Source organism: Grus americana, chromosome 7, assembly GCF_028858705.1.
Source record: "Grus americana isolate bGruAme1 chromosome 7, bGruAme1.mat, whole genome shotgun sequence".
In the NCBI taxonomy this organism is placed as follows: Eukaryota; Metazoa; Chordata; class Aves; order Gruiformes; family Gruidae; genus Grus; species Grus americana.
The window spans coordinates 9,776,927-9,791,250 of record NC_072858.1 but is presented as its reverse complement, the minus strand read 5'-3'; the positions used below and the strand labels follow the sequence as shown (position 1 = coordinate 9,791,250).

The following is a 14,324-nucleotide window of genomic DNA, read 5'->3' as shown; positions in this document are numbered from 1 at the left end:
TTTCACACATTTGTATGTTTATTATTTCAAAGTACAATATATACATAATGTATAGTGATATCTTCAAAAACTTTATACAGAAACAGGTATCTACAAAATTAATTCAATAGTCATTCTGTGTGTATTCAGACAACATACATATATATACTGGAAGATTCAACATAGTCTCAGAACACAAAAATGGGAAGGTACCCCCCATTCACCTTGGAAAAGCTCTAAACACCACCCAGCTCCCTCTCAATGCAGCAGCCTGCCCTCGGCAGGTTTCAGGTCGTTGTGGAGACACAGTAAGTCTGATGCCTAGTGCCACCTACTGCTGACATCTACCGTCAGAACTGTTTCCATCCACAGCGGGAAGGGTGAAGGCCTGTTCGGACAGACCTTGTTCCCTTAACCCCCCTCCCCGATCCAGGTCTCTGCAGCATGCGGGCACTCAGCTTTACACCCGACTGAGTGGAAGCCAGAGATCTGATTTTTATTTTTAGTTATGAACCAGAATATTGTAATGAAAAACATTGCAAGAGAGTAACTTGAGTTTTATTAGCTAGAGATACTGCAGGTGTTGCTAGCAGTATCCAGATGATGATGAAAACATTATCTGAGGAACTAATCCATCCCCACTGTTTTCTGGAGGCTAAAATTAAAAATACTGCACAAGTCTACGTGGCAGAAAGCCAGTGATTTCTATAGCATAAAACGGTGTACTTCAGAGGGTCTGGCTTCAGACAATGATAGTGCTGGATTTTACAGAGGGTGGAAAAGCATAGACAGCTTTCCTGTAGGGCCTCTAACAACATCTGGATGTGCGAATTTTAAATTAAAAGAGCACCGGAGTATTTAAGAAACAGATGTTTAAGCCTGTAGGACACAACTAGCTACAAGCTTGGAATTTTCAAAAGCAGCCTGTGGCAATTACGTGTCTAATGGACACTGAATTTCAATGACAGGTATGTCATTGCTAACTGCTCCAGGCTGGCTTCAAAATTAGTTTATCAGTTTATCTCTAAAATTTGGTTCATCTGAGGACAGTTTTCAATCTCAAGTTCACAATATAAAGTTTCCAAAACAAGGGTAAGTGAAATGTGATTGCTACACAAGCCTTGCACCAACTCTGCACCAGCTGGTGCTTACCTGTGTGAGCCACTCCACAGAAACACACCTTTTCATTGGAAGCGTTTTTGTTACGTGCACCAACAAAATTACACTCCTGACAATCTACACCATGGAAACAACAGGCAGGTGGCTTGCCAGCAACATTTTTATGGCTAATACACTGCTGCCTCTCAAATGAGCAACTTTATTAAGCAAAGTTGCTGGCCGACCCTGCCACGTATTCATCACATTTTGGGCTTGCTGCATAGAAAGTCATTTGCCAGTGTGCAAGCTAGAATGAACTTTCCATCTCTACTAGGTATGTTTAAAATAACGCTTGTAGAAGATGACTTTGGTCCATGAAAATACCGTGCACAATAAACAACGTGATATTTTGGCTGCTTTATGTGTCTCCATAACCAAGAAAAGTAGTCTGAAAAGTTACTAGTGCTACAGAGGTGAAGCAGCATTTCCAGCAGGGCAGGAGGACAGCTAACAGTTTCTCAAATAACTTAAAAGGAGAAACAATCATACCAAAAAAGTAAGAATTTCCACAATGTCATTGCACTTATTCCATCTGCACCACACCTCTCCTTCATTCACATTGTACATCTGGAGAACATACATTAAATGATTACAATATTAACATAGTATCTAAAATACTGGAGTCATTCAGCTGAGTGCCTGAAAATATCTAAAGATCTGGTACATTAAAGCATGAAAACACAAACATACAGAGCTAAGCTATGTTTCAACATGCAAATTGTTCTAAATACTTTCTAGTTCAGTCACAAACAACTGCCCGTTCGCTTCCTGGAAGCTGATGACCAATCTGTTTCGGCAGAGCCAGGTATTCTCCTCTTCACATCACTTAACAGTAACTCAGAGGTAGTCCCATGACTGGACTGGTCCAAATTCCCTAACACTTCAGATAACCGTTGCTCTCAGGAATTAGAAAAATATATGTATAAAACCCCACCCGGATTAAAGGCTCACAGTTTCTACAATGCTTGGTCAGGTTTTAAATAATTTGTTTCCACTCTCCCTTTCTAAGGAAATACTTAATCCTTTGACACTGAAGGAATCTGCCATCCAAGACTCCTGAAGCTCTCTGGACCACAAACCAGGTCTTGATCCCACCAGGCTTTCAGAGATGCCTATCTCTAAAGTAAAAAGGAAATCTTCTCATTCTCTTCAAACTACTCAAACCAAATCAGGCCCTTTCACTCAATTTGGTTCACTGCAAACCTCAAGGGACTCGGGGGCACCCAACAATGGAATACACACCCCTAAGTCACCTAGGTGCTTTGATAAATTATTTTCCTGTGTGCTGCCAGATTCAGGCCCCTTGCTTTGTGCATGATGCAAACGGTGCCTGCGATAAGATAGATTCTCCTTCTCCAAGTATCCTTTCTAATTAAAATAGCTAAAGCATTGCTATTGTAAATGTACACTGAATCTTTTTTCATTATAATAGAAGTTCAACTATTTAATAAAAACCCAAAGTATATATTTACATTGTGATTAGTCAATTCATTTTGGTCAAAAGGCAATAAATACAGAAATCTATGCATTTACTGCTGGAATAGAGATATTTCAGATCCTGTAAATTAATTATCATTGAATTAAAATGTGAACATGATGTTGTGACTAACCAGAATCTTGTCACCTTGATACTTTTCCTCCATCACCCTCTCAGCCACTGAAGGACTAAGTAACAGTTCTCGGTTCATGCCATTTTGACCAACTAATTCTTCACAACAGTAAAATTAAGGAGCTGCACAGTTTTCTGTGCCACTTTCACAGTCAAACCAATAGATTAAAATCCTGTTTAGCTATATTTCCCATTCTTACCATTACTTTCACTGGCTGGTCTAGCCACAGTTAGTGAGAAAATTTAGTTAGCTTCCATTTGTCTTTGAAAACAGATGCAATCATGATGCCTACCTGTACATACATAACAGGCAGTTGAAACTCCTTCTTTTTAAATGCTGATAGTTATGCAGAAGGCCAGAGAACTTTATTAACCAATTATCTGAGATCAGACTTCTTTAGATTCGTATGTCTAACGATCAAGGGTTTACAGGACTTGTTGAATTGACATTTGTTTCAATTACACCCACTCAACAACTGAATCAGAAAGCATCTTAATCCCTTAGTTTTACTGTTGTTTCACTTCTGAATAAACTGACCAGTTGAATGTTAATCTAAAGCAGAAAATATGCAATATCATGGCCATCACTTAAAAACAAAAATTTTGTGACAAAGTATTTTTCCATGCGTATGTCAAAAATGCTTCATCAACCTAAATATCAGAAATAATATGCAAGAAAGGAAATAATGTCTGAAAGCCCTTAAAGCTCAGTAACACTGGATATGTTCAACAGTAACTAAGACATAATTGGTTTTATTTTTTTTTCAAGCTCCATCATTAAGAGATTGATTAGTTATACAGTGCAAAAATTAAAATCTCACTGCAACTCACCCAAAACATAGTATGTACTGCAAAGCATCTGTACGCCACTTCAAATAAGTGTAGTGTGTAGTAAAATTCAGCAACATCTCAGCTGGTATTGGGTAGACAGAACCATGTTGATGCCAAACCCTGTAGATCTCTCACACAAGTAAGCCTGTATGGTTAAAGGCTGTATATGCAAAATACCAGATGCTTGTGCTGGCAGGTAATCAAATGTCAGGAAAAATGTTAAAAAACAGTGGTCTGTAGCACCTGCCTTTTCTGCATCTTCATGTTGGTTATTCCATAAAAGTTTTAGTTATGTCTGCTTTATTCTCTGTTCCAGTTCATGCTTGTGTTTAATAAGCCGTTCTATTTCTGTTCCTAGAGTTTGAAGGTTTTCCTTTGGGGGGAAAAAAAAAGGATAGGGTAAGTTATACAGGGAAAGTGAGTCAATCAGCACAAAATGCTGTTTATGTCAGCAGGTTGATACATTCAAGTATCCAGAAAAAGCGCAAATGATTAGACAGAGTTGGAGAAAACCAACCTCAATAAAGGACGCAAAACTCTCAGCAAGTCTTTTTTTGCAGTTACTAATATTCTACAGGCTGTCTGGAAAGCATAGTGTTCAAAGGGAATGATAATTGCAGGAAGAGATCTGCAACTTCTGCAGAACGCTGCAGTCCAGCTGGCAGCCTGCACATTTTCCAGCCTGCCATCTTTCCCTTGCAGCAGACACGCTGCCCCAAGAGCTCCACAGGGTACCCAGCTGCTGCACAGGGCCAGGCACACAGAGCCCATGCCCACATTACTGGGGGAAAGCACAGAGAGGCTCTTCCCTCCTCAATGCACAAGCAGCCCAGAATTTATTTCAAGCAGCAGCCCATTAGTGCTGGGTACAATGAGGGTCCCAAAACAGAGGTTCAGCGTAGATTGTGTTACAGAACCCTTTGATTAAGCCAATGCTATCAGCATCACCAATTCACAATGAGCTGACTTCTGAAAAGCCTCCTTCTTTTATTAGCACACATCTCTTTGAAGGCAGTATCTCAGAACCACAAGATATGCTGAAGAACTGGCATAGCTACTCACTTTCAATGTAATATTTTTCAGTAACGTATCTTCTAAAACGGCCTGCAGCTTCCTGTTTATTTCTAAGGAGAGTTCCAATGTGAGACCGCTATCTGCGGGATGAGATGTATACAGAGATGCCATAATCCCGCCCCGTCTACTCAAGTGTACTTTGTTGAAGTCAGAGGCCTCTGATGATAGTGTTCCAGCTTCTTCCCGCAAAATGTAACTCTGAATAATTCTGGGGGGAAAAAAAAATTAAAAACACATTATAGCATTACAAGGCAGTGAAAAGTCAGACATTGAAGTAACTTCAGATTCCTGACATAAGAGTAATTTTATTTTCAAGTAATACTGTATTACTGAAGAGGCAGTAAAAATCAACTCCTGCAATTTCTAGGTCAGAGGAAAACCTGGGATACCACAAGTGTCCTTGGAGATACTGGTAAGCTGAATCACGACAATGCGTGAGGTTTACATATTTAGAAGTATTTTGAGAATTTGAGAAATATTGCTACTGGATCAAAAAAGGTACTTAAAAAATGCCTCTCTCTACTTTGCTGAATGACTCCAGATGGGGAACCTTAAGCTTTCAACAGGTAAGACAAAAATTACAAAGTCTCTGCTCAAAAGTCTTCACAAGCTGTCGTCATGTTCTATGAAATGGTACTAGATGGACATAAATGTATAGGTGCATTAACCAAGGACTATACTTAACAGACAACTGTACTATCCAGAGGAAGGTATATGCCACAACTTCTTCCCCTCCTCACTGAAGTTCCAGACATCACCCTGTAAGATGGTATTTCCATCATGTGGAATCTTGTCTCACACGTTAAATACCGACCACCTTTGGCTCAGACACGTTGTCTGATACACATGCCAGAATACCATCTGGAATGATGCAGATTCTCCTTCCAAAATAAACACTTACTATCAGCATCCTTTTAAGCACATGAAGAGAATGGACTTTTCTGTTAGCCAGTGGCAGCAGTCCACCTCAAATCAGCCACCTGGTGACCATTTTGCTACCAAAAAAACCACTTGCACCATTCTATTCCTCCTGAAATTTTTTAGTAGTAAACAACTCAGCAACTGTCACTGCTGGGGAAAGATAAGGAGGAAAAAAACCCCAAGACTAATCCTACCTTTGAGATCTACTGTCATATTTTTATTGTTTTAAATATTTCCATTTAAACAATTACTTGTCTTACACAAAATTCAGATACTTGTCTAGTGCACCAGTTCAACACTGAAAAACTGTATGAACAGAACTCGGAACGTACTTTGTTTTTTTCCTGATTTCCTCCACGAGTTGTTTAATGTGATCCTCCATAAACTCCATCTTTTCATTTTTTCGAGCATGTGCCTTCTGTAGCCTTAGTATTCTTTCAACCAAGACAGACTTGTCCACCTCTGGGAAGCTGTCCACAGCTACTGAAGATCCAGTATTCTCAGGTGACCGATCCTCATTGCTGCTGCGCGCATTAAGGGACCCTGCCAATACATCCATGTTTGTAAAAGCTCTTTTTGCTTTTATATCAACAAGGCCAAGTGCAAGGTCCTGCACGTGGGTCGGTGCAATCCCAAGCACAACTATAGGCTGGGCGGGGAATGGATTGAAAGCAGCCCTGAGTAGAAGGACCTGGGGGTACTTGATTGATGAGAAGCTCAACATGAGCCAGCAATGTGCGCTTGCAGCCCAGAAAGCCAACCGTGTCCTGGGCTGCATCAAAAGCAGCGTGACCAGCAGGTCGAGGGAGGGGATTCTGCCCCTCTACTCCGCTCTTGTGAGACCCCACCTGGAGTACTGCGTCCAGCTCTGGGGCCCAGTACAAGACAGACATGGAGCTGTTGGAGAGAGTCCAGAGGAGGCCACAAAGATGATCAGAGGCCTGGAGCACCTCTCCTACGAGGACATGCTGAGATAGTTGGGATTGCTCAGCCTGGAGAAGAGAAGGCTCCAGGGAGATCTAATTGCGGCCTTCCAGTACCTGAAGGGGCCTACAGGAAAGATGGTGAGGGACTGTTTACCAGGGAGTGTAGTGACAGGACAAGGGGTAATGGGTTTAAGATGAAGGAGGGGACATTTAGATTAGATGTTAGAAAAAAATTCTTGACTGTTAGAGTGGTGAGGCACTGGAACAGGTTGCCCACAGAGGTTGTGGAGGCCCCCTCCCTGGAAGTGTTCAAGGCCATGTTGGATGGGGCTTTTGGCAACCTGGGCTAGTGGAGGGTGTCCCTGCCTGTGGCAGAGGGGTTGTAACTAGATGATCTTTGAGGTCCCTTCCAACCCAAACCATTCAATGATTCTATCAGGTAAAACATCTCCACTAGTGCAGTGCATGCATTCATTACATTTCAGTAGCTTAGGATATTTTCTTCAGAATGTCAGTTTCCCTTATATATTAGTGGGTTTTTAGATAAGCAATCCTTATACCATTTAAATGATACACGCTCAAACAGCAGTGGGCATAGTTCCTTTAACATAAGCGTGCTTACTTCAGTAATGCTTATTCCTGCATAAGTACCTTCACTTTCATTAATATTACTTCGTAAAAGACTGAGCCGATTTTAAACATATCTGGTTTGGGGTCCACTAAAATTACACCACTATAATAACTGTGTACAGCCTGACAAAAGCCCTATGTATAAAATACTCTGCAGCACTGATCACTTAGAGCTTGAAATATTTTCTTTTCTTTCTACTCTTCTCTCTAAGTATTTCTCTCTCTTATACACTGACAGAACTTAAAACCCAAAGATAGTGAGGAAGAAAACACATGTTGGTTTCAGTGCTAAAGATAACCACTTTACTTCTAACCCGATAGAAAGTAATGAATTTTACACAAATACACTGATGCCTCTAAACATGCTAATTGATTTATCATTTACAGAGTTGCAATTGTCAATAGTGCAATTAAACAACATTGGAAGCCACTGCTCATTTCTGGTTTGCCTCCGGCAGCATTTAAGAGGGTCCTCTACAAACTGGAGTCCTCTGAGCTTCCTCCAAACATAAAAGCAACAAAATTAAAAGGTAGGCATTTAAAAAGAACCAAAATATATAAACATTATAAACATTAAACTTTAATCTTGTTATAAGAATAAGCACTTACAACTGCATTTTGGTGATTAAAGGCTATTTTGTCAGCTGCATACACGCTGCCCACACGCTGCATATGCACAAACCACAGAAAGAGCAAGGCTCACGGCAGCACACCATGGCAACCTTATTAAGATCGAAGAATTGTTTTGGCAGCCCTGCTATGTGCTATATTACCTGATGAACTGGAACGGCTCCCCATGCTGCTGACTTCTTTGTCATAATTACCATTTTCCATCTGATCCAATTTCCTCCGTGCTAAAAGTATAATAAAATGATAGTTACCAAGAGCAGATTAAAAACCCAAAATCATAGTGTTACACAACATACAAAAACTCTAATCTTCTCTGACCTGCACTAATTTAACATGGCTTGACAACTGAAAGATAACAGTAGCAACTAAAAATCTTTGGGGAAAAAACCCAAGACCAAACAACCCCCCCCCCCCCCCCCGCCCCCAACCATGAAGCACCTGGATGCAACATCCACCAAGATCCCTACACCCTGCAGCAGTTGCCAGTTGAAAGGGGTAATATCATACATATTATGAACTGGGAACGGTAAGATTGAAATTTGATTTTACTTTTGATTAGGACTACCATATAAATAACTACTGAACGGCAGCTCTGTTCCAGGATTGCATTAATACACCACTACTGGGAGCTGAGTGTAGTACTTGTGCCAGAAGCACCACTCATTCAGTAGGGATCAAGAAGCAAAGCGCACAGCTGTTCACATACATACACACACACACAGACATGGAACTTGTCTTGCACAATGCCAATAGGATCTCTTATTTCAAATACATGTCAAACAGATTTGATTATATTCAAATCTGTGTTCAGAGCATATGCATTATTGGGTATTTAATGATTTCTACTTGTTGATAAAATTAGTCTTCAGTCTCTCCATAGCCATCTTTAAAAACTGAAGCTCTCTGTTTAATATACTAAAAATAACTGTCACCAGCAATTCCTGATACAGTCAGCAACTAGGAAACTTCTAGCAACTTTTGAATATACTCCTACACAGACCAGGATCCATATATACCCACAGTGACATTTCAGTAGTCACAGACATGATAACAAAGGCCAAGCTCTTTTGAAATAATTCTTTCATTTTATGTCTAAGCCCATCTGAAAAGTTGTATTTCAGACTGAAAATTGACACCAAGGTCTGTTTGCTGTAACTGCAGTTTCCCCAAGATCTAACTTGCTCACTCACTCTCACTGTCTTTAGGGATGGGGACAACTTGAAGGGCTACACTCAGTGTGCATACACAGACAGGACCTTCGTCTCTACAAGACACTGTGAAGGGGCTTACAGATGGGGCTGATCATTATATCTGAAAATAATTTCAACCTAGCTGAAGTTGTTTTGTGAGATCTTTCAGGTTTGCTGCATGTTTGCGCTTCTGCGTAGCCAGTTCATCTTTCATTTCATCCACGTGGGTCTTCAGCGCCGTTAGTTCTTTCTGCTCTGAAGCTAGCTGAGCCTGTAGCGTTTCAACCTCTAGCTTTCGCTGATCCTCCTCCTTCTGCAACTTGGTGGCCTGAAATTGTAGTTTTATTTCAGTCATATAAAAAAAATTCCAGCCTAACCATACTGTATGCTCAACAGCCCTAGCTCTGCACTTCACTTTTCACCTGAGAATCATTCACATTTTACATTTATTATTTAGGCTAAACACTATCACTACAAATGAATATGCAGCACAATGCAACGCTGCAGTAAGACTCCTGAACTATCTCCAAAACATCTACATGATACAGTACAGAGCCATGCAGAGCTGTACAGTGCAGTCACACTGTCTTTCATGACACACTAAGTTTATTAAAAATTACGTTTATCTCATAGTACTAACAGGACCTAAGAAACAGTTTACAGTGATAAATTTCACAGACAAATTGCAATCTTCCAATTGTTTCAGTGACAGTTGCACAGAGAACAACTCTGTACTTAAACAGCAACACAGTAACACCCCCTCATTCCAGTGCAATGCGCCTCAGGAATTCTTTCCCCTTAGAAAGGTGAGGTGTACATATCCTGCTGCTATTATTCTATCAAATTGGCAAACTTAATGAGAAATTGCAGTCAGGTAAGTAAAGACACAAGGTGGAATTCATGTGCCACATCTTTAACAGTATCACAGATCTCACTAGTGCAAAAAACAAGCTGCACACTGTACTCACCAGATCATCTTTAGTCTGTTGAACACATTCCAGCTGATTCTGCAGCTCTCTTTCACTGTAAGAAAGCTTATCCAACTGGCTCTGTAAGGAATTGTTTTCAGACTGAAGCTGTGCATTCTTACTGGTTAATTTTTCAGTGAATATCAATAGCTCAGATTCTCTTTTCCGACTACCTTCAATGTCCTTCTGGAGATCAGCAATTAGAGAATTGAAACCATCTACTTCTTCCTTTAAAGCACTGATTTCTTGTTCATCTCTGTCAAAACAATTGTATCTTATTAGGGATAACCTGAGCTTAAAGATATGAAACCTTATTGAAATAAAAGCATTCAGGTCAAGACCAAACAAGGCAGAGGAACAATTAATGACCCTTGGGCATCTCTTAGTCACTGGATGGTTTTAAATGCCAAGAGAGTTTGCAAGTTCCATTTCATGACATGCTGTACAGCTGAAGTGACAAATATCTGTATCCACAGAAGGACACGCAGTCATTAGCTTCCTCAGGGAAGACCATCTCTCTGTATTCAACTTCATGAGTTTCAGTGTAGGGTATAAAGAAAACCCTCAAAACCAGATCCTGTAGATAAGAGGAAGGTCTGCAAATCCAACAAAGGTGGTCATTCTGCAAGATGGCTTGCCTTTAAGAGATGAGCTCTTCCAGGAGAGCAGTACGGTGACTTCTCAAATATCCTTACCCAAGCAGTGCAGCTCCAATTCAAAGGATCTGTCTTACTCCCCCTATCCTCTACAAAACAAGTTCTTGTTTCTACTGAAGCACTCCTATCAGGATACTTTTGATCTATCACTTGCAAATAATTTGAGTGAGAAAGGCCGTATCTTGAGTTATGATCAACATTTCAGAGAAAGTGATTGAGATTAATTTCTAAATTAAAGAGCTCTTAAACAAGTTACAGATTAAAAATGTCCTCTTTCATTTGTTCTTGCAATATTATTTCATTAATTCTTCAATCATAGGATTTTCTACACCTTTCTAAAACCTTACCTTCCAACATCAGCAGAAAAACCCTCACCTCTCTTTCTCATAGGGAGTGTGTATATTCAAATTCAAAAATAAAATTAAAGTTATACAAAGCAAGGGCACACATCTCATTTAATTCCCTGTCAGCGTAATTACCAGGAGGCTCAATTTACTTTAAATCAACAACCCCATATCAACATGCTTCTTCAAACAGAGGTGAGGCTCAGGCAATCCAAATCATTAATAATTCTGAAAGTGAACTATAATTTTGTAAAACTAAGTAACTGAATTCTACTGGAACTACCAAAATGAAGAGTTCACGTGGTTAATGAAAACAGAAGTTAGCTAGTATTGCACTATCAAAGGATACATAAAATGTAATGCACAGTGCCCTTCCAGTCTTTTTTAGCCTAATTCCACCTTTCAAAAGACTTAACACCTACAGCATTGATTCCCCCCCCCAGCCATTTATGATGCAAAATATCTCACCTATAGCTCCCATTTAAAAACCTATGCCAGAAGGCTATGCTTATATTTTACATTTCCAAATACGTTGTTTCATTACGACTGGAGAAATCTCTAGTTAACAGTCAGGGTTGAACTAACAGGGTTGAATTAAATGTTTAGACCATCCTAAAAGAGATCTCTAGCTTATCCTTAAAGTTCTCCAATGAAGGAGACCAGGCAATACTGGAGGTAATCAGTATCCAGCTCAACCATGAAGTTCTTACCAGCATTCAACCTAAAACCATCCTTCCTGCAAAACTCTATTTTTATCCTTCCTCCTGCGAACAAGGATAGCTAAACATTCCTTTTATCGTAGCCTTTCATACATTTAAGGACACCTCCCTTCTGTCTTCTCCCTAGGCTAAAGAAACCTGCCTCCTGTGTTCTTTTCTCATCAAGAAAATAGATAAGATTTTGTGTGAATTAAGATGAAATTCCTTCCATTTGCTTCCAAGAAAATGAAGGCAGAAAGTTTACTTATTCTACAAAACAACAAGAAAAGCAGTGGTCAAGATTCCAGGATTTCTCTTTCATAGATGATAATGGAAATTTACTGGTTCAAGTTTTAAAACTCTGGTTGAGACTCCACAACTTTATCAAACATTCTAAGGAGTACTGGAAACATGTTAAAATCATTCTAAAAGAGAAGTAAATGACAATATGAAACTTGATGTAGGGATAATAAGTGTTGTGTGGGAAGGATACTTAAAAAAATTATCCAAATCGAATAGGAGTAACAGATATTTAAGCATGTCTCAATTACTGAGAGGAAAAGATAACTGGAAAAACGCATTTGTAGTTTTGCACTGTGATCACAGTCATTTTAATTCATTTGGCAAGATCCCAAGTGAAAAATAGCTGTTATTGATCAAAGGGTAAGCTTCAGTTGTCTCTAACACGTTGCCATTTCCCTAGAAAGGTTGATGACATGGTGCCAATATAGCTGACCAGCACCATAGCAAATGGAAAATGCTTCTTTCTCTAAACCCTGAGGAAGGCATATAATCACTGAAATATTTTTCAATAATAAATAAAAACTATTTAAAAGCACGGGAAGGACACATTGGTGGTTCTGCTTATCTGACATTTGTCTCTCTCCATTTGTGCAACACCAGTAGAATCGGTGGATAGCATTTGTATATTCTTGTCCTTATGTACCATATAGAAACATGACTGTGCTCAGACACTCCTGAAGTGGCCACAAACCCAACTCTTCTGAGATTGTTTCCCTTACATTCTTAAATGAGCAAACTTTTGACACAACAGAATGAATTCCAGTTCATTAAAAATACAAGTGGTCCCCACTATCTGAATACAACATCTGTCAAATATATAAAATTCTTTGTTAAATACGTTCACTAATCTGTTATAATTTTGAAAAAAAAAAAATCTATCTTTCCAGATTAGTTGCTCTTCCCCAATTGTTCAATAAAACCTGTGCTGGGCAGACACCTAGAAGACATAACTTCCTATAAAGTGTGCCAGAAAGCTAGCACTTCTTATTCTAATAATGAAAGATGTTGAGTTAGATTTATCAGTCTCAATTCCCTTGTCTTATAAGGGGACACCAAGGTTATCTAGAGTACTACCAATATTGATTTTGATTAGAAAAACACTTAAATTAGGACAGGGATTCTTCAAATTACAATACATTTTAAAGGATCAATAATTTCAATACAGAAAAACTTTCCACATCCCAGATAATCTTTTAAATAATTCCTCAAAGCTGTACCTCTGATGTTGATCCTGCAGACGATCTACAGTTTTGACTCTGTCCAGCAAATTCTGAATTTCAGTTTTCTGTCTATTAATAATTTCTTTATACTTGGATAACTCATCTTCTGTTCTTAAACGCTCGTCCTCTAGACACTTTACCTAAATAGAAAAAAAAAAATAAATCAGAAACTATTTATTCTCCCAATCTTCAGAGCTGAGTTATTCTGATCAAATGTCTAGATTGTTGTATTCCTGTGTTATTTTTTGGTGGTTCCAAGTAGCTTAGAACAATACACCCAGTATTTCAGATCAAATATAGTCAGAAAAATAAACAGACAAAGAAAAAGGAAAAAAATTAAACTAGTGTGATTAACATTAGTTTTGTTCAAAGACTCAAACTTATCAGTCTACTGGATCAGGATCCAAAGACATCATCTTTCCGCAGTTACCAAGCCAACACTTTATTACATCTTCCTCCCTTTTTCTCAGGTCCTGCTGAGCTAAACCCCTGCTCTGGATAGAGGGACTGGCATGCTAATCTACATATAGACAGTTCAGAAGTTATGGATAGCATACACTCCTTACCAGAGGTCACGCTTACGAACTCTACAAAACTAGCTTCATGGGTTGGAAAAGTTTACAAGTATTTTTCATTTTCCTAAGTTATTCAGTTTACGATACGTTTACTAAAATGTTTCTCACAACTTTTCAATCAAAATGAGGTGCATACCATGAAACAAAACATTGTTGTACTACGGATCAACTGATACTCCCTAAGAAAGGCTACCCAGCGTCAACAGTTACGTATCGCTTCCAGTCTCATGCCAGCCAGTCTTTAATCACACTGTTTATTCCAAAAGAAGTAAAAATGCAATTAATAGATTGCATATAGTCTTGTTCCAAAACCCAACAGTATGCCTTTAGCCCCACTGCATTTCAATACAGAACATTACCTTTGTTCTCAGTGTTCGAAGCTCATCCATGCCTTCTTTAAATGTTCTCTTCAAGTCTTCCAGTTCTTTTATTTTTGCATGATGCACCTTTTAAAGAGTAATAATCTCCTTGAGAAATCTAAATGGACAGTGGCATCTCCTGGGATGTCAAAATAATCTAGGCCAATGTAGGCTAACACAACAGCTGAGAGGGCTTGAGGCAGAACAGGTACCCTAAAGGTTTGTTTTACTTAATCAAAAAGCAAAGCAAAGC

The 14,324-nt window shown here is 39.2% G+C and overlaps 1 protein-coding gene across 8 annotated transcripts in view; it reads right to left on the bottom strand.

The window, feature by feature from the left end:
- Positions 1–14,324, bottom strand: part of CCDC186 (coiled-coil domain containing 186) — a 39,381-nt gene continuing 25,057 nt past the window's right edge. For 7 of the 8 annotated variants that reach the window (XM_054831275.1, XM_054831273.1, XM_054831277.1 and 4 more), the window contains 8 exons: positions 14,072–14,158; positions 13,135–13,277; positions 9,917–10,172; positions 9,087–9,276; positions 7,902–7,982; positions 5,905–6,115; positions 4,640–4,859; positions 1–3,950 (listed from right to left, as the gene is read on the bottom strand). In XM_054831275.1, coding sequence (XP_054687250.1) covers positions 3,867–3,950; positions 4,640–4,859; positions 5,905–6,115; positions 7,902–7,982; positions 9,087–9,276; positions 9,917–10,172; positions 13,135–13,277; positions 14,072–14,158 — 1,272 coding nt within the window. In that variant the 3' untranslated portion in view covers positions 1–3,866. Of the gene's footprint in view, positions 3,951–4,639; positions 4,860–5,893; positions 6,116–7,901; positions 7,983–9,086; positions 9,277–9,916; positions 10,173–13,134; positions 13,278–14,071; positions 14,159–14,324 lie in introns of those variants that run through there. The other variant, XM_054831278.1, reaches the window with a different exon arrangement.